We start from the raw sequence: 27,061 nt of genomic DNA, 5'->3' as shown, positions 1-27,061 counted from the left end.
TGTCATTTCATCTGGTAATAAAAAAAAACGTATTAGCTGAGATGCTACTGTGAACAGAACATGATGATTTTCCACTTATCAATCCACCTACGTTCTTCCACTTATTCAATTCGGGGTCGTGAGGGGGCTGGAGCCTATCTAGTCGGTCATGAGGCAAGAGGCAGGTTATACCTTGGACAAGCTGCCAGTCTGTTGTAGGGGTAATGGAGAGGATCGATTAATCTGACGTGCATGTCTTTGGACACTATTGGATCTATGTAAACCAGTCTAGTGGCCAAGATCCGCTGTTTGATCCTGGGAGGAGACACAAATCCCTTTGGTGTTGCGTCACAAAGTCCACCCGGTTTTAAAAGACACTTTAAAATCAAATATGTGGGCCTACCAAATGTGGTGACTCCTTGTAAATAAGGGAGCAGCTGGAAGAAGCATCTTTGTGGGAGTAAGCTGGAGTACCTGGATAGAACCCATACAGGCTTGGGGAGAACATGCCACACAGAAAGGCCCTAACCAGGTGGTGGATTCAAATCCAGGACCTTCTTACTGTGAGGTAACAGCGCTGACCACTGTCCCCTCTGATATATTGGTTTTTTTGGGGCAAAATCATGGATTCAATTGGACCAGTTACCTGCACCCCACATTTAGCAATTTGTTTAAACACTCTTTCAAGCGTTTAATTTATTCTGTGAGCTACTTTTCATTTCAGCTTACTATTTCAGACATCTATCTATTAGTTTTTATATAGTAGTGCCCTTCAGGTGGACTGTAGTGCATTGGTTGCAGACTTCAGCATGCATTACAGAATTGTTCGTTAATTTAGCAAGCTGTTTATCCCATTTATCTGTTATTTTAAGTTATTTCATCTGTGTTTTTAACTTATCATCAATCAGTTTTTTTAACCAGTTATCTAACTAGCTGTCGCAGGAGTATGGAGTCTTTCCAAGTCTTTCCACCTTGGAAAGATCCCTTTTAACTTACTGTTTATTTAAGTATTTAAACCATTTCTCCAGTGCTTCTCTGTTCATTCATTCTCAGGAGCAATTTATAGTTCATGTTTATATTTGCCACATTTTTTTAATTAGTTGGGATACTCAAAAATCTTTACATATATCACTTAGTAACTTCCACTGTATCCCACAGGGTAAACAGGACAGGCCATCAGGGTTTGATGAGTGTTTATTCTAAGTCCTCATAAACATTCAAAAACTTTTGATGAACTAAAGTCTTTGGCCAGAAAATCAGAATCGGAAATATTTCAATATTTTAATATAGTGCTGACCTTTAAAGCTTAATATGGCATCAAAAAGAGGATTGTACTGTTCCTAACTAGTATAAAGCTTTGTGGGCTAAATTTGTAATCTACTGTTCAAAAGCTTTTGGTGGACATATATTGATTAGTCAACCCCTACTCTTCTTCCTTAACTTGATTGTGGGAAATTAAATAATGCAATAGCTATTTAATGAGAACTAAGCAGAAAATTAAATCAGCTTTGACCTTACCCGAACTAATAATATATAGTGGAGCTGTGGACAAAGAGCTGTTTGTTTGCTCTGTCTGGCTATCTTTGTGCTTTTGCTGTTTGAACGAGCGAGCTGCTGTGAAGTGAAAAGCAATCACAAGCAGGATGCAGCTCTGATCAGACGCTGATCTGCATTTAGATCGTATCACATCACCTTCCTACATAACATAATGTGTTTCCATATATGCGCACTGACCAAAATGAAAGTATTTTTTTCTCAAGACTTCAAAAGCAGGCTTTCTCTTTTCTTTTCTTTTTAAATACCCTTCTTGCGTAGATACTACTGGATCATGCTACACTGCGAGCCACACTCTCCCACCACTCCAACTCCTAGTCTGGGGTAAATTGTGTAATTAGCTTTGCCTGAGTTCAATTTATTATTATTTATTTCATCATTTGGGTACTGCCAGTTCCAAGTGTGTTACAGAATTTCTGCCAGTGCCAACTTTTTCATTGTAGGCTACGATGCACTCCCCTGCCGCTCAAAATAAAGTTCAAATCAACTACAGGTTCACCAGTTTTAAACCCTAAATTTAACATGAATGTTTTGATTTCTGTTACCAACAAAATGAGCTGCTGCACATCACATCGATGTTCATAATGGCATTTGTTAATCTTTCTTGCGTCTTCGCCATATTTTAAAAGTAAACTGGTGCTTTTATTTGTTTTTCTATAACAGACTAGAATACCAAAGGGTTACCAGAATACCAAAGATTGTCTGCTTGCAATTGACATCCATTTTCAACATTTAGTGCCAGGAGTAGAGGGAATCTGCACCACACATTAAGGTTTGGGGGTGAAGTTTGGGGTGTTAGTGCAGTAGTGTCAGGGATATGAGTTACATGTAGAAGACCAGATTTTGGTCCAAGCCTTAACCAAGTGTTATAGCTGCCAAAGATGTCTTTCAAAGGGAAATGCAACAATTCCCTATTGACCAATCCTGTGCTTTATATTCCCAAATATCTTCCCAAAGCTCCCACCTCAATATCAGGAAGCCTTCATTTATTATTAATTGTAGAATGCAGTTAGAGCGTGTTGTTTTACTCTTAAAGATCCTTCTCAGACATTTTTACAGAATTTTTATATTTAAAAAAATCCAAATACAAAGTTAAAAATGCTTAAAACCAAACTTTCTTGTCATTGAAATGAATATTAACTTGCTGTATTTTATTTTAACTGTTGGATGTCCAACACCAGTTCTTATACTTACATTCAGTAACTAAGCATAAACACATTTTCACTCATTTTTGTAATTATAATGTTGTAAGGGATGGGCGGTTTATTTATTTCTTCCTCAAAACCCTGCTGACACTCCCTGAATACTACTTGCTCATTTCTGCATGCTTCCATTGTCTGTGTTCAAGCATGTGTTGTTGCATTTACTCTACTCCATGGTATTACTCTGTGTGTGAACCAAAATGATTGGTGCTTTACAATTTTCTGCTTCTGTGTGTGAAACGTTTGCGATGTCAGTGAACCAGAAATGACCATGAACCGTTGCTGTTTTACATAATTTATAATCATATATAATCCTTTTCATATCTTTATATACAGTATGAGCAACATAATTCAAACTGGTCATGTAGAAAGGTGCACAGTACAAAGAAATGATGGATTAAAGGATCTTGCTGGTGGTTATGCATGTTTTAACGTGTGAAATAAAAACTTTGTATACGTATAATTATAGCTAAACATTTTCTGGAGCATTTTAGCTTCATCTTTGTCTGTTTAAACAGCCATATGCCTCATATTATCCCAGAATGTTTTAGAAAATATAACTTTCTTCCACAAATCTTTGGCTATTTTATATTTTATAGGACCCTGAAAGTATGTTTCTCTTTCCATCTCAACTTATGGTAATTATCAGATGTGCTGGCGGAGAATGCGCTTGTGCGAGGATAACAAGACACGACACCAGTCTTTTCACAATTGGGAGGTCCACAGACCAAAAGACTCACTTAAAAGGCGTTTTTCAGGGTATTAATTGCTTGACATGGCTTACCCAGGTATGGGAAATCTTTGGTTTCACAGTTAAAAGACTAAAAGAGGGGAAAAGACCGTTCTGCAATAGCTAAGAGGATGGCAGAAGTATTTCACGGTGTGTAACACGCAGCTATGTTTTCCAACAAAATCACGTGTTGTGAACAGACAAAGTTCTGGCAATTGAAGTAACTCTCCTGTTATCCTTTGCTCCTTCACATCTCCTTTGGTTATGTATGCAAGCACAAGCATTTCAAGAAGGGTTTTCAGCCCAAAGCCACACTAGCTGGTTTTGACATGTGTAAATAAAATGAAGTTTGTCAGAAAAAAAATGACAAAGATACATTTTTTAAAAACCCAGGAAATTCTCTCATTTAATGATTAACAATATCAATTAATGATATTCATTAAACACATCAGAAAATCTGTGAAGTACAATTACGTTGTTTAGTACTATGATGAAAATACTTACACTGACTTAACAGATAACGAAGTGTGCTAAACAGTTCCTGTGACATTATGACATAGAACAGCATGTAACTACTAAAGAAACAAATTGAATTACTTATTGTCAACATGCTTTATTGTCCAAAATCAAAAATTTAAACAAATCTATTTTTCCTATTTACTGTGTTTTTTACTATAACGTAATTCTACCTTGCACGTGTTTACATCACTTCAAAGAAAGCTAGTCGGGATTTGTGAATATTAGCGACCACTAAAGCCAGGGGCAACACTACCGTAGCCCTCATAGTTGCTGTGACAACAAATAGTGTTCATAACAAGTGAATGAAACAGAAGTAAAGTTAAGCTCCTTTAAGGAGATTATCTTTTAATGAGTCTGCAGTGTTTTGCTATGTCACTGATGAGGTAATACTGTCGGCCTTGTTAATGTAAACAGAATTTGACGGAGTCTGATGCCATTTAAATGCACATTATTTACTCTAACTATGCCCTGTACAAACTTCATTTTATTTAACATTTAATAGAGTCATCAAGTTCTTTTTTTGTGCTATGTGAAACCAGGCTGTTCTTTATGCTAAGCATTTAAGCAGTCACACAATACAATTATATTATTTTAAAGTTAGTGATATGAAGTTATGTAAATGTATAGAGTAAGAGTCCAAATAATTGCTTTGATTTTATTGAGCATGTAGTATAGAACGAGGGTAGACTTGGTCTGATTGTCTACAGTCTGAATGTTAAACAATAAATGGCGTTTAACATTGTTAAACAATGTAAGCAGTCAATGCACAGCAGTATAGTAATTCAACATTAGCAATTCTGAAAGCTTTGCAGACTCACGCAGATACATCAGCAGAGGTTTACATCAGTATACTTTTGAAAGCATCAATGCAGGGATTGGTGCGTCAGCTTCACTTACCTGTCCGTACCAGTTATATTCCAGCATCGCTACAGGACTTGTAGGACTCACAAACATAAACAGTAAAAGTTGTATGTCTACGTTCTTGCACAACTATTTAAAAATAAAAAAATTAAGTTAAAAAGTGCAGTCTATTGCTCTTTGCTCTCAACCTGCCTGTACAACTCTTAGTTTTCCTGTGTGGAATTGATGTTGTCAAGACTTGGAGGGGGGGCAGGCAAAAATCTAAGCCATTACACACGTTTTTGTACACATGGACTGGCAAGCATATGCACGCTCACTCACACACCCCTGACTCTCCAGTTGAATTTTGGTACTCCCAGGGCTTACAACCTGTTGATAATGAACCTGAACCCATTATTTTGAGTCAATGAATTGAAAGAAATAGGGCAAAGAATGAAAGCCACAGGGCCAATTAACGGCATTCTTTGATGTATTACCCTCGCTCACCACTCAACCAGACCGCTCTGCGCCTTTTGTCTTTATCCTCTCTGTTATTCATTAATTATTCTGAGCGGGGTCAGAGTTCGACTGGCTAATTGTGCAGACTGTCTCTCTTTGAGGATGGCAAAAGATTCGCCCAACACTGACACTCCCCCTGACTGTGCCCAGCCACCTTGAATTATGCCAATTATTCCAATTCTTTGATTTTTTTTTCCCTCCTACTCTCTGTTCCATCATTGTACTCAGCTATATTACTCTTTCTCCCTCCCTCCTGCCTTTTCGTAGTTTAGTCTACATCACTGGACTCTTATCTCTCTCTCACACACACATACACGTACACACACACTCAAACCAGTACATAATATTTTGGCAATGATGGCATTTGAGCTGGACAATTAGGGTCTTCTAAGGATAAAATCTGACTCATAATTGAATTATACACTCAGCATATCTACACTACAAAATGTGTCACACAATCTACTCACAAGAAGAGCACCATTCTGATGTATTAACCCATTATAACACATAAAAGGAAAAGTTTTGTGCTCTTTTAAGTGCACATTTGTTAAGTGTAGATCTAGTGTTCTTGCCAAGAATGAGATGACATGATTAATAATGCCACTTTCATAACTGAATCACCAGATTAATAGTAGATAAACACGCAATCTTCCATAACAACAATAGAATTAGTAAGCTTAAAAAAAAATAGCTGTATTCTAAAGAAAACAAGGCTCATTTTCCCCCATGTTTCTATTTTTTAGGCTAAGCTAAGCTTACTAGCTGACCACTGAACTAATATGGAACTATAATATTGAGCAAATCACAGGAATAGGTCTTGTTGGTTTATACACAATTTATAAAATCTTAGACTACCTTCACCTGGAAGACTGAGAACCTACATAGACTTAATTTATAACAGTATGTAGAGACTCTACAGACCCCAGTTAGCATGAAAGCTCATAACAGTGCAATCAGAAACAGTGTCTAGAACACAGGTGGAGATGTTTGGTCATAATGCACAGGGCCACATTCAGAGAAATCCAGACACAGCATATCAACCAAAAGCAGCCACGGGACCTGGGCACCTAGTATTCAATGAGTTGAAAATGCACTCCTCTGTATTCAAAGTATTCTAGAGTCCTATATTGGGCCATTTATCTGACAACTAAAGTTTGGCTGAAATTGCATCATGCAACAGAATGGCTGAAATGAACAAAGACTCAAGGTGTTTAAACTTATTTGCAGTCATTGCTACACCCAATCCCAGACTTCATTCTGATTAAAATGCTGTGCCAGGACCTGAAGACAACTGTTATAAATGAAAATCTGCAAAACCTAATGAACTGAAACAACTTGTAAAGAATAGTGAACCAAAATAATGTGAAGCACTTCAAAGTGTTGCTGCTAAAAGTGGTTCTACAAACTACTGAAATGTGCCCTTCACAGGATTGCATACAGTCCTGTAGAAATATCACTCTATTCTCTTGTGTTACCCTTGTTTCTGTATTTTCATTATATGGATGGAAGCATCCCGAAAATAAAGACTTTTTGACAACTAAGGATAAAAAACGGTAACAAAGGTAAAGCAAATGAAGAAGCAAAGGAAAGATGTAATCAGGTTAGGTAACATGGCCCCTCTTTAACACCATTATAAGAATAGACAGCATATAATGGTTTAATTATCTGTCTGGCAAGTTCTACTTCTATTCATCTGAACTGAGGATGCAGTGTTTTTGTATCACAAATTTATATATATGTCCCAGATTCACAAATCATTGTATTCCATTTTTGACTGACATTTTAAACAGCATTCAACGTTTTGGGGGAAACAGGGTTGTAATAATAAAACAGTTATTATTCTATTAACTCAGTGCTATTACTTTAAAAGCCTACGTTAAATAAGCTTTAGTACTTGCAGTTAATGTCAAGTATCTCTTCAGAGTCTTTGTTCCTTGTTTGTTTTTCAAGACATGAGACTATGTAAGATGAATGAAATCCTGTGCTAACCTTTTGTCTCTCAAGTCCTTTTGGATTTGTTTTCTTCAAAGGGAATCCCATTTAGCACCTCTGGCTATGGTCCGTCCTGAAAGGATAAATCCTCAGGGTATATCTGTGTCACTGATACCATTGGCTAAACACTGTGTCCTCTTCTGACCTCCTTAATTTGGTGTGCGTGAGTATGTGCTGCTTTGCCTATCACAAGTGCTCATCTTGTCTTTTGGCAGGCACAAAAGGACAGAGGGGGCGGTTAACAAAGGGTCTTGATAATATGTTGTAGCTACAAACCCAAAATAGAAAGGAATCAATGAGGTGACAAAGTTTTTGATTGTTTAAGGCCAAGAGTGGTGTTTCCTACTGTCTTTTGACTCGAGGACCCCTCAATTTAGATTGCATCTTGGGATTTCATTCTTACCAGGAAGTTTTTGGTACAAGTGAAATTCTAATTGTGATGCTAAACGCAATTTTTTGGTTTATTTTATTTTATTTTATATGAATGTTATGTACCCTTTTGTCTTGTTTGTTGTCTGCATCTGTGTCCCTTATATTACAGTGATTTATTTGTTGAAAAGAAAATAACATGGCCCTTGTGACATGCATTATGAAACATAATGTAATATGTCTCACTACAAAATCCACTTCATGTGCTGACATTCAGATGAATGTTTGAAAGATTAAGATAAATTTATCACATTCTCTAAACCACATATTTTGTCTTCATTTCCCTTTTCACTTGGCAGAACATTGATCTATTACAGCTTGCAGCAATGAGCAGCAAGTAGTTAAATCATGTATGTATATATACAGATCACATACATGCAGATAAATGTGATAATCTTCCTCCAATCATCTTTCATCAATTAAACTGTTCACTTATAAATCACACCATTTATTATCCATGGAGCGCATACATACACAAACATGCAAGAGAGAGACGCCAGCTGTTCTTGCTTGTCCACCTTGAGGGAGACCTCTGGCTTGTTTCCTCGCTCCCACATATCCCCAAACTCAGCAGGAAGCCCCTACTGGTCCCAATACTGTCCACTTCCCCAGCCACACACTAACACTGCTGCTCTCTTCGTTGTACCTTTTTTGCCCCCTTTTGAATCCTATTAGTGCATGAACTTAGTTTAACTGAAAAAGACTGTGGACTTCACTCAATTGGGCCTAATAGGATTAGGCTGTGGGTATGGGCTGGAAGGTTTAAATGGGAATGGAATTTTGGCAGACACCTGCTCAATCCATTGCATTAATCTTATAAAGGTTATAGACTATGTGGGGGCCCCACTGATGCCCAGAGTTGAATGGTTGGATGAATGGCTGTATTAGGTACTTAGGTTTCAACTAGGATGGCATCAGTATTAGAGGAAGTGCAGCCCAGTGATAAAAGAGGGCATACGTGGACCCAGTGGTTGCAGGTATAGAGAACATTATTCATGTAACAATTATGATTCCATTAATTTAAATGAGATCATAAGAATTAAAAACTGTACTTTTATATACCAAATATACCATTAAGTCTTTCTGTTTATACTTAAAAAAAGTTATTTGAAATTGTTTTCCAGTTTTTATGAAAGCCTATAGAGTCATCTGAATTCCTAGAAACAAGAAGAAAGCACATGGATCCAAGGAAATGATGACTGAAGCTTAGGAACATTCTTTATTGTAAGATGTAAACATTGATCAATAATGTAAAACTGACTAAAGCTCAGAAGAAACGTCACAAGTAAATTTTAAATTTCACATGTCCAATGGTTTCCTACTGAATTTTCTCACCGCAGATACATTTTTTGAGGTTATTTTAGTATGTTGCAGTTCAATCCTGTTGGATGCTGCTATGATAACCTTTATGTTTTGAAAGCTTGAAATATGAAGTAATGTTATAGATATGATTACAAAAATAGTTTCTTGAGAGTTCCAATTCTACATCAGAAGTAGCCAATAATAGATTAAGCATTAAGCATTACTCTGTTTAAATCTTTTACACTGAACATTACATTACTGAATGTAATTACGTTGATTTAGAACTTTGATCATTTTAAAAATATGCTGAGAAGTCTTATTCTATTATAAACCCAGACATTCCCTATTTTATTTTTAGATCTGATTAAAGATTACATGTTAATGTTTTCAGTTATGTTGAACATCCATCCATCCATCCATCCATCCATCCATCTATCCATCTATCTATCCTTCCTTCCTTCCTTCCCTGGACTTTCCAGTATCACACCAGGAATGTCCAGACCTGCCACTCATTTACAACATTTTAAAATGCTTTTAAAGAGCTCAAACTCATATCAACAAATAATGCTAAACATCTTGGGTGTTCAAAATTACATAAATAAGTCTCTTCATATCCCAAATAATTACAGAGTGTTAGCCAAAGTACTCAGCCCTATCAAAAGGGACTTTTTCACTTTATGACAATATTGGTATCATATTATTCTAATTGAACAACAATTACAATTAGTTGTTAGAAAGTTATATGAACATATACTAATCAAAAAAAAATCTAGCTTAGGCTTCAATTCACAAATTCACTTCATTAGGTCAGAAATGCCTGAAGGACTGCAGTCACAGAGACTGCCAGAGGACATGAACCCACTCATTGTCACGGGAAACAACACCATAAAAGTAAAGAAATGGAGATAGATAAGAGTGGCACAGGGGAGAAAATGGCTTGATGTGGTTCATGCTCTTAAGATAATTACTAGCAGTTACTGTCTCTTAATACACTGAAAACAGTGGCTTTTTACCATGTCACTGATCACTTTACTGCTTGATTCACACAATACCTAATCACTTCAACACAAACCGTTCAAATATGTGAGGCTTAAAGAAAAAATTTTGAATTAAATTATATTTTTTAATCTTTGTGTGAAACAGATATGTAAATCAATATGATTATGCATGCAGACTCAATGGGTTTGATTAATGAAATAAATTAGTGAGTAACTCACAGCACTTCAAAACCTACAATCAAACTAAAACCACTAGATAAAGATCAAGATTGCTAAAGTAAATTCACAATTTAAAACTTTAAAATTGAAAAAAGTTGTGAACAAAACAAATAATTTTCAAAAATGTTGAATTTTTCTTGAAGCTCTTGTCATTCTGCCCTTTGAACTTTGGGTTGTCGACACTGGAATGCTTACAGGTTTGCTGGCACAGATTTACAGGGAGCACAAGACATTTCTCCTCAAGTGCAACATCTTCACGTACTTGCTAGTATTCTTGCAGCATCATTAACACATTAGTCAGTATTTTAACACCTAATAACAGGTTGTAAAAGTCTTAGAGTGCAGTTGATCCTCTTCATTTTTAATCACCATTCTTCCCAGGGGTGTCATACCAAGTCTCAACCAACACCTCATAATGTCTTTCCCGGAGGTCTCTACATGTTTCTGGATGCTATGAATAGCTTTCTTGGTGGCCTTAAAACTCCCCTCCCACCCCACCTAGAGGGATTATGATATGTTTTAACCAGAAGTGGTCTGTGCTTTCTTCTTTGTGTCAATTATTGGGACAGTCTAATGAATGGCTTGATCTGTGGTGTTGTAAGAACAGTTGGTGCAGGAGGAGATCAGGGGCAAGCTGGACAGGTGGTGGTGGTGGTGGCGGTGGTGGTGGTGGTGGTGGTGTGTGTGTGTGTGTGTGTGTGTGTGTGTGTGTGTGTGTGTGTGTGTGTGTGTGTGTGTGTGTTGCACAAGCTGGAGTTAGTTAGTTATTTTCAGTGTGAAACACTGAAGAAATGAATGTGAAGCATTTAGAGGGTCATTCTTGTCTAATCCTATTAGTGTCTTAGAGCTCTTTTATATCAGAAAGGGTCAGGGAAAATACCTCTGTGGGAAAAATATCACAAAGATAGCAATTTCATCACTAAATAATGCAGAAAAAAGAAGAAGAAAAAATACTTTTACTCATAAGCAATTTGAAAGAAACAACAACTATATTCTATTTTGGTTTATAAAAATAATTATATGTCAATTTGAGCTCATCTGTATCTGTGAGTATGCATTAAACCAGGTTTGTAATTACAAGGAAACTTTTAATATTGACTCTGTGCTAGCGTTGTAATAGCATCACTGTTACATATTTAAAATTTTGACAGTTTTTTTTCATTGTCATTAAACTGTGTGTCTCAGTTTGGGTGTAAGGAGAACTTCTCCCTTTCACTCATAGCTTTGTTAGTGAGTAGAAAATCCAATTTCAGTTTAGTATTTGCGGTCATGAAATGTACAAAAAAAAGATAAAATTACAGTACTTTACCTGTGTGTAGTCCTGCTTTGGATGGACTGATTTAAATATGAGAGACAAGGAAACTGTTGTCTCTGTGAGGATAACTGTCTTAGAGAAAACAGGATTTAAAACCGAGGCTTTATTTGATTAGCTAATTTTATTTACAGTATACTGTGTAAATCTGACTCTGTTGAGCATAATGAAGAAGCCAAAAAGCTGCACAATTGGTCTGGCCATAAAAAAGCCTGAATTAGTTGATATTTGATAATTAGAATTTTTATGCACAGATCTAATCAGGAAATGCACATATAAAACTTTAGTCTTTACCCTCAGCCTGTGTTTGACTCAACGTAACAACTTTTAAATGATGAATTCGAAGTCTATACTCACATCATAAACAGAAAATGTGTTCTAATTATGTACATGACTCTTTAATTAACCATTTTATGGTGTACAAAAATGACAGAAATGGTAAAATAAACTGTTACTTTTCTTTCCCCCAGTGCAAAAAATACACAATTTTTTCTTTCTTTTATGCCTGCTAACTGAAAGATGATTCAACTACATGCTTACTATTATTTTATTTCATAGTTGTGAAGTTTAATTCTAGTTTAAGGGACTCTCGGTTATTCCAGGTTCACAGAGTCAATGCAGGAAATATGTCTGTTTTCATTTATATGTTTAATATTTCCGATGCCTTGATTCATCTCTTTGAATTATTGCATAGGACCTCTGTTTCTTCACTCATGCATACATCCAGTCCTGTGGGCTAACCCGGGCCAGCCCAGGCGCTGAGCCAGTCCAGATGGGTGGTCTACACCCATCACTGCTGCTCTCTCATGCTTTGGCCTGTTAATGTCCTTGTTGCCCTGATACATTTTTTCTATCTTTCTTCTTCTGATTCCTCTCCTTTCAGCCCTCACTTCAATCTTAACTAAGTCCTTATTTCTTTTCTACCTTAAATGCTTTGTTAGTTCGTTTCATTTCATTCAGTCACAAAGACAGCGTTGCACTAAAAACCTCCTTGTGATTGCTTCGGTCACAAGCAGATTGCCACATTCTGCCTTTGTTTTGCATGGAAGAAAGTGAATTGTCTGTATATACTCACGAAGGAATCATGGAGCGGTAGTGAAACTTATAAAAGTGCAGCACAAACCAGAAATGAAGAACATTCACCTTCAAAGGAAACGTTACCTTAAAACCAACACATTTCAAAAGGTGCAACTTATGCATTGAAGGCAAAGGGTCTCTACTTCCAGTTTGTGTCACACATTTCAGTTTCACTACTGCTAAGCCAGTTTTAGGCCAATGTTTGCAAATAAGTCTTTGTCCTTTATACAAACTAGGAGCAACTGCTAGGGACCAAAGCAATCACAAGGAGGTTTTGTTGCAGCGCTGTATGTCAACCTCCAGCAACCACTCACCAACCAGTTGGAGGATACACATTTTTCCATATTAACTCTTTTTTAGCAATGGTTTACTGACCGGTTTCTAGACATGGCTGAGGCAGCTGGCAGTAACCTTCAGTAACCACTTACCACTGGTCAAAGAATAACACTTTTTCCATACCTACACTTCACCTATATTTTCATTATATTTTCTGGTTACCAAATAATCTCTCAGCCTGTGTGACTGGGATTTAGAGCCCATAATCACTGATGGTCTGCTAGGTGTAGTGGAGTTGTAGCTGACCTTCTAGGTGGAACAAGAAATACTTTTCCAGTGTGGAATCGATCTGATTTAGAAATCTGCAACGTTTGCAAATTGAGGAGTCTTCATTTAATTTTATCCATTAATTCAGTGGTCCCCAACCTTTTTTGCGCCACAGACCGGTTTATGCCCAACAATATTTTCACGGACCGGCCTTTAAGGTGTCGCGGATAAATACAACAAAATAAAACCAGTACGGGTACCGAAAAAAAGAAGATTTATTCATAACACACGTGAAAAGACCAAGGAAAACCGAGTTAACGATAAAAACGATAACAAAATAACGCTGAAAACCCTGAAAACCATACATTTCACACCCGAGCCTCAACTCTCGCAGCCCGGTACCAAACGACTCACGGACCGATACTGGTCCGAGGCCCCGGGGTTGGGGACTGCTGCATTAAATCATTACACACCCAGCAACACACTGAAGGTTTTTTTGTGTTTCCTCACTGACTCAAATGCCCTGCTGTGAATATTAGACAAACAATGTTTGTGTTGTTGGTTGTATAGTGAGATTCACTTGCAGTAGACAATATGGGCTAGCTATTTGACTGAAATTATATAGAGTTTTAATGCCAATATAATTAGTGTAGAGAGAAATTCAGTGTGTAAGTAAAAAACATTAATTCAGTTTGGTATTTGCCTAATTAACAATATACATTTATATAGATAGATAGATAGATAGATAGATAGATAGATAGATAGATAGATAGATAGATAGATAGATAGATAGATAGATAGATAGATAGATAGATAGTTGAGTCTATCTATCTATCTATCTATCTATCTATCTATCTATCTAAGTAGTTCTTTTAATTAGGAGAAGGAAGTTACCTGACTCTACCTAGCCACTAGTGAAAGGGCTAGCTTTTACCTTGAGGCAGACATCAACTCACAAACACCCGCAAGTATTTGTGCATGTACACAAACACACACATCACACATCAGAGAAACTTTAGCACATGAAAGGCCTCCCACTGAAGTGAAAAACATGCTCCAACAATGCTTTGAAGTCTACTAGTCATCCATCTGATGTTTTCCGTTCCTCCTCCTCTAAAAGTCTGATTCATGCATCCCTTGCAGAACTTACCTCCCCAAAGCCAAGAGACGACTCCAGCCGATCTGGGAGTCATTTGACTCTTTTCACAATACCCCCCTAACACATCCCAAACATCCAAAATTCAGCCTTACTTTTTGCATCAAAGCAAAGCAGGAAAATAAATGGTCCTAGACGACGCATGCAATCTTTGTGCAATCTAAGAAAATACACACATATGCAACAGTACATGATATGAATACCCAAATTATGCATACTTTCAGTGGCATACAGTAATTGCAGAAGCCAGTTATGGCTCAGTGAGCTGTCAGCACATTGTGTGTGTGGTTTTTGGAGTTCCTTGGACAATCTGGCAACAATATCCAGAGACAAAATATCAAGGAAGTGACCCCTAAAACTTGGATCATTCAAATGGTTCTTGCCATGTGTGAACAACAGCCACAAATAGGCTAGCATATATTATATATTATATATATATATATATATATATATATATATATATATATATTAGATCTTATTAGCAAATACTAAGAAAAGATTATTAACAGTAAAAAAAAATATCCAACAAATGAGCATTTCTTCCACAGTCACCTTTACTGTGAGACACAGTTTTGTTGACCTTTTCAAAGGCCTCTAAATAGCTTTGATGAAAAGAGAGTAACGTTTCATTGGTATTTACATGTGGCAGGCAAGAGGAGGTTCACCAGGAGAGTCCCCTCTGTGTTTACGACCTGATTGCATTCTATATTTATGTCAGTTGATGCATTACATAGAGCTTCGTAATTATACATGTGACAACATTTTTTTTAACCTGACAGTTCAGTAATTAAATACCTGTGGTGATATATGGGCTATTAGCACAGTGTGTGAATAAGAAAAAACACACATTGTTAGTCTTTTTAGCTACAGGTGTTAATTGTTTATGCTCAGGTCACAGTTTTATTTCCTCACCATTAGTGTAATGTAATGTAAAGTGACAGAGAAAAACAAAGGGAGAGGAATGCAGCAAAAAACCCCAAAACAAACAAGGATATGGCAGATACCATAGATAGATAGATAAATTTAATTAATTTAATTAATTTTGAATTTGATGGCAGCATCACATCTTTAAAAGTTGGGACAGGGCCTCTTGAGTCCAGAGGACATGGTAGCCATGATTTCCAAAAACAAATTCCAAAAACTGATTTGTCTGAACACAAAGCATTTAAGCCATTTACCTCCATCCATTTGAAATGAGCTTTGGCCCAGAGAAGATAAGGAATGCCGCTAATGCATTTCAGTGGGCACAGAAATGCCACTAAAACTCTGTCATACGTCTTCTCTGCATGGTAAAGCTTTAACCTTTATTTCTGGATGTCACGGGGAACTGAGTTCACGCAGTGATTTCCGTAATAGAATCATGCCTGTTTTTAATGAAGTGCTGCTTGAGGGCCCAAAGATCATGAAGCATCTTATTTTGATTTTATTTACCAATTGTCTGCACACAGAGATTTCTCCAGATTCTCAGAATCTTTTGACAATATTAGGTATGTTATATGATGAGATCATCAAAGTCTTTAAATTCTAAGTTAAGAAAATTCATCTTAAATTATTCGACAAATTGTAGACACAGTTTTTTACAAATTAGTGAACCTACTAAGACGCTCGCATCAACCTAATGAGTTCCAAAATGTTCTTTTGGCTTTTCTAACTGTTTATTTACTCCATCCCGACTTTTTTTAGAGATGATTTTTGACATCAAATTCAAAATAAATTTTTATGGGACATTCCTAAGTTTAAACATTTGAGATTAATGTTCTATTGTGAATATAATTGTGATTTTTTTTCATTGATTGTACTCATTTGTATTTTTGTATTTCCTTCTGATATCTGTACCTAAACCCCATATAACGGGATTCTGATTGCTAACAGATACCGATCATGCCTATCATTGGTTGCTAGTGTACATTGTAGGTTCTGGTCATGAAGGTAAACCTCCGCCATATTACAATCAATAACATTCACTCTCATTAGCAAGTCGTTTCAGTGGCACAGCACTGAGTTGAAATTAATTAAACTCTGCCACATCACCTTTTTCAAATAATTCTCTGTATTTTATTGACAGTCCTTGATATCTGTTCAGCAAAGCGCCACAAATCTCTTCTTTCAGTCAGTTGTATTTATCATATTTAATAATGTTTCAGTGGTATTTGATGATCTCATAACCTCATAACTCATAACCTACCTTCCACATGTTTTTGGACTGCCTCCAAAATGGAGCTGGTGGCCTGGTGTAGACTTCACCATAGGGACACTGGGAGCGAGCATTACGGATGGCGCCACTGGGATGAGGGGGGCAGAACTGAGGCCAATGTGGATGTGGCTCAGAATCATATAAACCCTGTCCACTAATCATGCACTGGTTGTCTGGACTGGAGCGCGACTGGAACATTTTCGAACAACCCAAAACTGGATCTAAGGAAAAAAAGGAAATAACAATTAGTCAGCAAATTAACCAATTCTTGTAATGAAATTGTTACATTATCCTTATTAAATCATGATTTACACTTGAATTTCTCAGCAAATATCTTGTTAAAGAAAGGGAAGCAAGAGGGCAGAAAGTGGCTGCACTGTTGGATTTGGGGCCTGTGTTTGCATGAGTTTATATTCGTTACTAAATCAGCAGGGTTTTTTTAGACAGCTATAGACTCCAGCTGATTAGTTACCAAAGTCTAACATGCTGTTAATCTTGAAAGTAGGGCGTTTTCCCTAAAGACATTAGAGGAATAATTTCCAACTACATTAGCACACATCAGTCACAGTGGGATGTATCTATCACGTGGAAACAACTTGTAGGAGACTTTAGGCATTTAGCAGAACAGCTGTCCTTCACAATTCACTTGCCTCATTCACATAAGTGGTTATGCAAAAAGGTCACTAACTTTACTACTACAACTGCTAATACTACTACTTCCTTAGTGTCTTTTTTTGTTTGTTTCTGTCTGGGAGCCTTGCTGTCTCCCATCAGATTTGAGAACTTGATTGCATCCACTTACAGGATTCCCTCAAATGTATTGAGTTCAGGAACAATAGTAACTTACTTGAGTTTATTTGTGAAATGACTAAATGGCTCCACATTTGATTTACTAAAGGTTTAATTCCATAAAACGTTTAGTATTTCCATTAACGAGTGAATAGACGAGCAAACGTGATTACTTGTACGACTGAAATAACAACAAGCAGCATGCCCCAGATGAAAGCATCTCTGAGGCTGTGGCCTAAGCAGAATCAGTTGATGTATAAAATCAAAAGCAAGTTTGATTGGAATAAAACATTTATGTCAACCAGCCTTTTATATTTAATTGTTAATATTATCAGCCATTGAAATGGCAAGGGGCCTATTAGGCAAATAGCAGGCCTATTGTATTTTCTTTTATTATTATATTTATTATTTTACTTGCTGGAAACCAAGACATTAAAGATCTATTAGCAGTGCCAGACAGGGGCAAACACATTTGATTTTTCTAACTTAACTCTATTTATCACTTAATACATTACTGTGCACCTCTTCATTTCTTTATATTTTGCTAGGAAGATGGAAACACATGTAGCAGTTTATCAAAACACGCAAACGTATATGCAAATACAGTATACAAGACAAAAACAGTTTTACACGTCAATATTTGCTGTGACCACATTTATTCTTCAACACAGCCTGAACTCTCTTAGGCACTTTAACTTTCTTCTCATTTCTTTACGGAGTGTTCAGGAATGCTTCTCCAGGCTTCTTGAAGGACATTTAAAGACCTTCTTACCTTTTGGTCTCTTCGCTGCTAAGAAGTTCCACACACAGCTTCAATAATGCTGAGGTCTGGGTTTTAGGGAGGCCAATCCACGACTGATAGTCAATTTCTATCCAGGTATGCTTTTACTGGATTGGCAGTAAAAAAAAAATGCTGAAAAATGAAGTTTTTGCCAATCAAATCCTTTCCAGACTGTATTGCACTGTGGATCAAAATCTAATGCTGATGAGTTCGTGATTCCATCAGTTTTGACAAGATCTCCAATGCTGCAGGCTGAAATGCAGTCCCAAACCATGAGAGAGTCTCCAGTGTGTTTTACAGATAGCCCTCTTGCCACAAGTGTCCAGTGCAGTTCTTGTTTAATTTGGAAAACCTAAGAATTTTCTCCTTAAGAATGTCTTCTTCACAGCCACCTTTCCACAGGGACCACTTCTAATGAAGCTTCAGTTAACAATAGTTGGACAAACAGAAAGCCAGATGCATCTCTTGGGACCTGTGTCAGGTCTTTATTGGATTTTTTTCCCCCCAATTTCTTAAAGACATGACTTTCAGATTTAGTTCATCAGCTGTCAGTTGTTTTATGGGACTGACACTTCATCTTTTGTCCTCCACTTGTTCAATTTCCTCAGATTTTTTAAAGACACATTTCCCACCATGCTGAGATATGCCAAGTTCTCAGCTAATAGCTGTTTGTGAATTACCTTGTTGGTGCAAAAATGCTGTTTTATGCCTGTCAACTGTGTAATCCTTGGCATTTCAACTAAAGAAATTGGAAGAAATTATGTGTTTTTGAGACAGGCTGCTGGTAACAAAATGAATAAAGATACAGTGTGATACAGTTCTTTGCTAAGTTGTCTGTTTTGTGTTGACACAACACTGGCTCATCACTTGAGTGAGCGGCCTTTTTATGCTTGAATGATTCACGGGACAGTGCTAAGTGGCTTGACCATTCCCCTAAAAATGGTCGGACTGGAAATGAACTATTTCTCAAAACCACTTTAAAATTATTATAAGAAAGTCTGACTCCTAGAAAGTAAAATATAGATAAAAGAGGGGTTATTCAAGACTTTTACAGAGTGCTGTGCTTAAAAAGTCTGAAACTATGTTTTAACTGGTTGGGAAAAGAAATCTCACTTTCTTGGAGTTATTTTTATTTTTTGCCTTCAAAAGATTCAAGAAGATGTCTAACATGGAGAATCACTGGTGACATGAAAGGAATTAAAATGTTCCACTCTAAAATAAAGGTGATTGGTCCTCGCGGAAACAGACTGGGGAGACGAGCCCAGAAGTAGGTTAGATGGGGAGAAGTCGACAATAGCCGATGATCCTGAGGGGGAGCCAAGCAAGGGTGCAAATGTGGAGGTAAGTAAGCACTTCATATCAAAATTACAATATCTGAGTGCAAATTAGCTGTCATAGAGGAGTAGTAACACAGAATACATGCAAAATAAGAGAGCATTTATCACAGCAGAACAGCAAGCAGAACTGATTGAACACAAAGAGGGGGAAGGGTGAGAGACTCGAAGGATGTGCGCGATTATAATCTTGCAGTGTCTTCTTCCTTCCCTCCTTATTATGTGGGAGGTTAATTAGCTAGGCATATGGCTGTCTAAGCACAGTGCAAACAGTGCTTAATTGCCTTTTATTCTGAAGCCAACATCGCAGAATCTGCTAGGCACTTCTATGCACCGTGTAAAACCGTGTAGATGACGTAGGCCTGCCATGAGAAAACAGGTTTTTGTAAATGTAGAGAAAGGGTTTTGTCCACCTAGCTGCATTCCTGCAAAAATGGTCATCTGGAACAAGTGGTTTGTTTGTGTGGGTTTAGTGTGAGTCTTTGTCTGTGGTTTGTGGGCCTCTCTGTTAGGCCATGAGCAAGGCATCTTTCTTAATTAACAATTAACTAAGTGTTTTGTGGGGATGGCAATGCCACTCAACAAACCTTTTGTCACCCAGTTATCCCTACTCCATTACTAATTCATAAAGTGCACATTTAGATCAAATGGATGGCTGGAAGTGAAACACAGTATCACTGCCTGTCTTCTTAAGTGAATGTTTAATGCCAGTTTTCACAGTTTCAAGACATTATAAAACCAAATCCCAAAATATTGGAATGCTGTGTAAAATGTAGATTCAAAAAATGCAACATCTGCAAATCTCATAAATCCATAATTTGCAACAGAACATGTATCAAATGTTTATACTGTGAAATATTACTATTTCTTGAAAAAACAATCTCCAAAAAGCTGTGTCAAATTTTTAAAAATGTGATTCTGCAATCAAATTCAACATGTTTTTCTTTAAGTGATACATTTTCTCAGTTTAAACAGTTTTTCTATGTTATATTGTGAATAAAATCTGGGTATATGAGATTTGCAATCTTGTTTTTATTTATATTTTACACAACAGCCCAACTTTTTCCCAAATGTGTGAAAGCACTGTGTGTGAGAAACTGCAGCTGCCTTTAAATTGCCATACAGTTACTACAGTCATATGTGGCTAGATGCATGTCATATCAACAGGGGTACAGTTTGTGCCTGTAATAACCATTTTATCATTTACTCTAATATTCCCCTTACATTACAATAGAATGAATCAGTTGGAGAAAGGGACGATAATTATTTAATTGATTTCTTTTAAAAATGTATATTTTAAAAGCACAGCCTGAATGTGTTTTTTGTCTTCCTTCCTTTGAATCCAGGTTGCGTCTCATTCTTGCACTATTATAGACCAACATGGATTATTTGAATGAATTTACCTTATTCATTCATTTTCCTTTTTATTCATTTACCTTAATCTGAGATTTCTAAGACAAAACGCAACCACATAGCATCCTGTGTTCGCTCAGTCTCTTTAATTACGTTACCCTAGTTAACATGGCTCATTAAAAGTTACACGTTGAATGACCATGCAACACTCTAAACAGTGTGACTGTGATGTCCTGATCTCATGAGACCACCATCTTATGACCCCTTGCTTGTTTAACAAGTGTTACCCCTAATTGAGCCTTTTGATTTGCTTTTGTTGCAACTGAGAACTAACACCAGTATTAAAGGTCTCCTGCTGCTCTGAAGATACCGACTACAGTTAAACTAAGCCACGGGGGTCACTGAAAAACAACAAGCAGCAGCACTACAGGGGTTACATCTCTTTTCATTAGGTTACAGGCCTGGTGCCATTCTCTGTAGATGATAGATGACCTTTTTATCTGTCATGAGTGACTAGTTTTTATCTTGATCTTGACAAATTTAGTTATGTTTTTGTGCTCTCCTGCTATGCCCTTCCAGTCCATCCACAGATGGCTGCCACTTCCTGAACCTGGGCTGTGTCTGTGGTTGCTTCCTGTCAAAAGGGAGTTTTATCCTTACCACTTTAGCCAAGGCCTTGCTCATAGGGAATTGCTGAATTGTTGGGGTTTTCCCTCCAATATTGAAGGGATTTGTAGTATAAAGCACCTTGACTGTTGATGTGAACTGCACCGTTTGAAAAACTAACTTGAACTGAATTGAACTGCATCAGAGTTTTAGTAATCAAACACAGTCTGTATATAAAAGATGGCCATAGCCATTGTGATGCTATCATTAGTTTGTGGACTCACCCTCAGAGTGAGGAGAGAAACCAAGTACACTCGACATTCTTTCATTTCATTTCATTTCTTTATTTATTTCACACATGGTTCAACAGTGTTTCATTTCCTACATACAGATCCTCCTTCCCATTAACGGCACTGTCTTACCATTCGCAGTGTGTCCAGTTAAGCACTCCTTTACAATCTTTTTTTTCCTAAATTTACAAAACATACATCACACTGTATTGGAGAAAGCTTCTAGTCTATGAGCGAGGTAGTTTCCACAGAGAATTTGATATACTGAAAGTGGACTTGTTTTTTACGCAGGGGAAATTATAAAGAATGCATATTTAATGCATGACCTTTTTCTACAGTCATTCCATCTATCAACCAAACCAAGCTCAACCATCTCCAATTTACATAAAAAATTTTATGTTAGAAAACTTTCATAATGGTTGTTGTGAAATTTTTCCTTCATATATCACATACATTTTGGGGGAAAGGGTCAGTCTGCCCACTTTAAGGCCTTTTTCCACACACTGTGTTAACTATTCTAGTTATAACTGAGAAGATAATTTTGTTAAATATATAATTTTTTTTGTCCTCTCAGTATATTTTACTCTGATTTATCAGACTTTCTCGGGGCAGTTGGTCTCAAGATTATAGGTAGGTAGAGTAGGTCTTAAAAAATAAAGATTCCATAATGTTCTTCTATTTGGGATAGACTATGTTCTGATATTTTCGTTTTTCTGGTACGGCTTCTGATATTTGCACAATCCTATCTAAGCATGAGAATTACATGCAAATAGCATTTTCTTCATTTTTGTGACTAAGAATTTCCGTTAAAAAGTATTCTACATCCTACATTTTTCAGCATTGTGTAATTCAACTACATCCCATTCAGATATCGTCACTAGTTGTCTTTTGCAATTTGACGTTTTTCATTAATGTGTGATCAAATACGGGACTTTGAAGGAATGGGGGACTTTTTTTTTTCATATTTTAACAAGCCAGTAATCTGACATTACATTGATGGCTCGGTCTCAAATGTTAGATCCCGATTAATGGTAAGAAAGACCAGTGAAAGCTTCTGGCTTTTATCTTTAATAGTTTTAAGATGTTTTTCCTGAAGACAATCTGATATTTGAAGCTAATATCAGATTGTTTCCAAGCTAAAATATGACAGCACTCATTATATGTTCAAACTTTGTACCATAAAAAATGATACAACTTGAAGATGCTCAGGTAGGAACTGTTCTAAAAGTTGAAACCCTTGTCCATCTTTTATATTCAGTCTACGTTATTAATTGACTACTTTGATCATGACCCCGATAATCAAATAATCTATTTTAAATCATAACTGTCTCTGTGTCCATGTTGCACACACAAACCTTTACCCACCCATGTTGAGGCAGGAAGTTAGGAGTATCATTGCTGAGGATTTTCTGAGTGTCTGTGTCACAGATGAGAAAACATACACACACACACGGACGTCTGCCTCATTAAAACCTATCCCATAGATGTACTACTTTGTGCAGCTCTTCACTCATCATCACCTCCAATCCGCTCAAGCCTTGCCTCCCTTTGAGCTTCGCTACTTATTTTCATCAAGGCTTCTCTCCCCACCTTCTGCCTCTCTCTCGCTCGCCGTCTTATCCACAGTGGGCTTTGTCACTGGGCTGCCATGTATTTAGGAACCTATTTACTTGCTTTTTCCACCCCTAATTCTCTCTTATTGTCACTCCCAGCATCCCACTGCGTCAGGAACAAGGCCTCCACAAGAGTTTTGTTCTCTGTGCCCAAGACATGAATCACTGAACCAAGATAATGATGAAGAGCTCAGACACACTGCAGATCAAGCCTCTATCACCGATCGTGCCAGCAAACACACACCGCTCGTAGGAGGTCATTATTACAGAGGGCTTTCAGTTTGTCTGAAGAGCCGAGGTATTACAAACCTGTGCGTTTTAACTGGTCATCAAATTTTGGGTTAGATTGCAGTCACTTAAATAGGGTTTTGAGATCCATGCAACAATATTTATTCCAATGTCACTTTATTATGATTCTGTTTTCATTCCATTAAAGAAAAAAAATTAATAAGCTGCACTGGGTGATGAGGTCCACCTATAAAACATTAAGCTCCGAGAATTCATTAAACCTCACAGCATGTCTCTCAGATGATGATAATAACATTACATTTAGCTAATCTCATATAATATGATCTTTGAGGCCTAAACAAAATTGTGACTGAAAACTGTTTGCCACATGTTAAGAAGCCCCAGATATGCTTGTCTGTATTAGTCCCACTAGCTGACAACGTGACATATAGAAGCTCAAAAATGATGATAGCGAAATCAATTTAACTAAAATAAACTTAAAACCAGAGGGGTCAATGCAAGGTCAACGGAGAGACTTGACGGTTGTTCTGTGGGTACATTTAATAATAGTTATGAAACAGATTAGGTTTTGTGAAAAAGAAAAAGGGGAATCGGCTTTTATTGTCTAACAAATATGAAACTGCTGGGAATTTTTGTCACATAAATAAACCAAAACAACACTCACCTGGGGCTAACCCTTAACCACAGAATCATGAAGTTGATACTTGTGCAAACTCATCCCTGTGGTTGTTATGTGTCTGCAAAATAACTGCCAGGATGTGCGTTAATTATGAGATCTCCAGTTAAAAGTATACATTTTTAAAACTAAAGCACTTTCTCTTCTCTAACGCTTGCTAAACTGAATGCTAAAAGATGAAAATGATAATTCTGATGAAGGAACAACAACAGAAAAGGGGATGAAACACATGCTAAAGCATGCTCGTGCATTGCCGAAAACAACCCCTCTCCAGAGATGGGAAACAGAGAGGTTCTGTATGTGTCAATCAGATCCATTTAGTGACATCAAAGAGCGGATTCAGGAAGAAGCTGTTGAGAGTGGATGAGCATTCACCTTCCCTTTTCATCGGTCAAGGGCCACAGCTGAGAGGAGGTTGCCACAGGCTCACTTTGAAGTCAGTCCTCAGAGCAGACAATGTTTACATTCTTCCAGCACATTACCCCATTAGCCCATCATTTCTTACATACATCTGTCTACCGCCTGCAGAAATGGCACCTAGAACCTACTACTTGAAGCCACATGATACTGGGCTTGGTCTTCCAGGTTTCTTATTCTTATTTTTGTTGTTTCTCAAAGCCGAGATTATATTTTTTCACAAAGTCTTAACAACCATGTGTAAACAAATATGTGCTTCTGAGGAGGTGAAACAGACCAAATTGTCATTTTCATATTATCCACAAGGTGGTGCTGTGGTGCTCTCACTTACTCACTTCAGAAGCTTTAAAAAGAAAGAACAAAAAACCCCAACTTTTATTTCCTTCTTGAAACTGTTTTGCCCCCACAAACAGAAGAAACAAATCCTAGAATATTTGAAAGGCAGAATGAGTGTCAGTTTTCAAATGTCATTACTGACAAGTCATGACTCAGAGAAGAATGATTTCTCAAAATTGCAAAACATATGGAGGGCAATGAGTGCAGTCAGTCATGTCAAAGTACCACTTCCACAAAGCTGCACGCTACTCCATATTTGCACTCCACCCTTTGAAGATAGACTGGAATTGCAGCGCTGCACACATCTGTGGTGCTGCACACTGCACCCCTGCACACACCACTGACACAATTTCTTTCACCTTCTCATATTTTTGATTAAAAGCCATACTGAATTCTGTCATTGACCTTTTAATAACAGCTAAAAGCCCCCAAACATAACTGGATGCAATCTCGTAATTATACCTTTTATGATCATTTCTGTTCATCCTACTGCTCTACCACTGATCTTCATTGTGACTCACTGTCCCATTAGTCTTTTACACACATCCCCACTCTTTGCCACACCGCTCAGTCTCTCCACGCTTTTTTTTTCTCTTCCCCAAGCCCCCACGCTGCACACGCACTCCAAAAACAACATTCCCGTGATGCAAGATTAGAGAAGTTTTTCTTAAAATATTGCAAATAATATCAGATGACTGAAAACGAGGAAGTCCCCCATGAGGAACTTTTCCCGCTGTGTCATTCTGATTTCTAAAAGCGGCACCCAGACAAACATACACAAACAGACCACATGCCCACGCGATAATAACTTGTTGTTAGGTTGCAACTGGAAACAAAGGATGCAGTGGGGCTTGATGCAGCATGGTTATCTTGTCCAAATATTAACTTTACTTTTAAAATATGAATATAAAAATGAATATAATGAAGAATCAAATTATTTTAGTGTATAGCAGCAAACTAAAATATCCTCATTGTGTTACATAACCATCTCTGAGATGTCCCGTCTCAGAAATATGAGAAATGTGAGCCTTGCGTAAGAAAAAGTTGAGCATTCGAGTTATCGTAAAATGATTATGCTGACACCACTCAATAATCTTAAAATATGAGCAACATGTTTATATCTCAATAATGTCTATCCAAATTGCTTACATTTCTCAGCACTATGCTCACACGTGAGCACAAAATCTATTTATTTAAGAACCCAATAAAACATACCTGCCTACCGGGAAGTATCAAACTTCCTGTTAAACAGGATGTTACTTGTGGAGAAGTGAAGGACAATTCTTCCTCTTCATCACACATGACAGCAAGAACAGGTGATACGCATTATACATATAGAAGTAAAATTATAGCCTGCACAATATTAATTGCATTCTAGTGTGTCTGTCAAAGAAAACATTCTCATTTACCTGTTTGTTTGGACTCTTTGTTGAAAGTCTCGTTGGTATATTTTATGTAGCTTTTCTATATCCAAGTGCAGCTTCAGTTTATCCAAGTCAAAGTGCTTGTTGACGTGTGACACATGGAAGCCCGAGCCAGTGAAAGGGCCCCAGATTTAAACCAAATTCTATTTCCTCTTTTCAAGCGGGGTGCAAAGGGAAGCTTTTACGTCAACTGCCCCTCTGCCACTCTAACAGGAAAAAAAAAATCACAGATTCTTGCAAGTCATTGTGTGACATAATGATGGTTACTTTAATCTTAGCGTCTTAAAGTTTTATGTGAAAAGTGTAAAGTGGTGAACAGAACTTACTTTATACCTGACTTTGAGGGGTTTTTTACTGGAAATTCTCAACAAAACCACAGTACTTACCAGGTAAATTACACTCCAGCTGATAATGCAGCATGCTGCCTCACTTTGATATTGTTGTCAAGGTCGACACTAAAAATAAAGGCTTGACTTTCAAGTGTAGACAGAATACTGTTAATTTCATATTCTTGAGACAGTTTGTTCATAACTGATCAGGACTACTTGAAATATAAGAACAAAACACACAAGTGTTTTCGGTCAGCTTTATGAAATTGTGGCATTTGGTTCCAGATGGAAAGGGCTTC

At 37.2% G+C, this 27,061-nt stretch overlaps 1 protein-coding gene across 4 annotated transcripts in view; it reads right to left on the bottom strand.

The window, feature by feature from the left end:
* Positions 1-26,533, bottom strand: part of tfec (transcription factor EC) — a 43,749-nt gene extending 17,216 nt beyond the window's left edge. For all 4 annotated transcript variants that reach the window (XM_085252062.1, XM_085252063.1, XM_085252064.1 and 1 more), the window contains exons 1-2: positions 26,419-26,533; positions 16,557-16,786 (exon numbers count right to left, since the gene is read on the bottom strand). In XM_085252062.1, coding sequence (XP_085108188.1) covers positions 16,557-16,763 — 207 coding nt within the window. In that variant the 5' untranslated portion in view covers positions 16,764-16,786; positions 26,419-26,533. The remainder of the gene's footprint in view (positions 1-16,556; positions 16,787-26,418) is intronic.
* Between the last annotated feature and the right edge of the window lie 528 nt (positions 26,534-27,061).

The sequence above is a fragment of the Mchenga conophoros genome, linkage group LG17, assembly GCF_057382185.1.
Source record: "Mchenga conophoros isolate Kocher_MC1m ecotype Shallow Benthic linkage group LG17, M_conophoros_male_GT1.1, whole genome shotgun sequence".
NCBI lineage: Eukaryota > Metazoa > Chordata > Actinopteri > Cichliformes > Cichlidae > Mchenga > Mchenga conophoros.
This window is presented reverse-complemented; position numbering and strand designations above follow the sequence as displayed.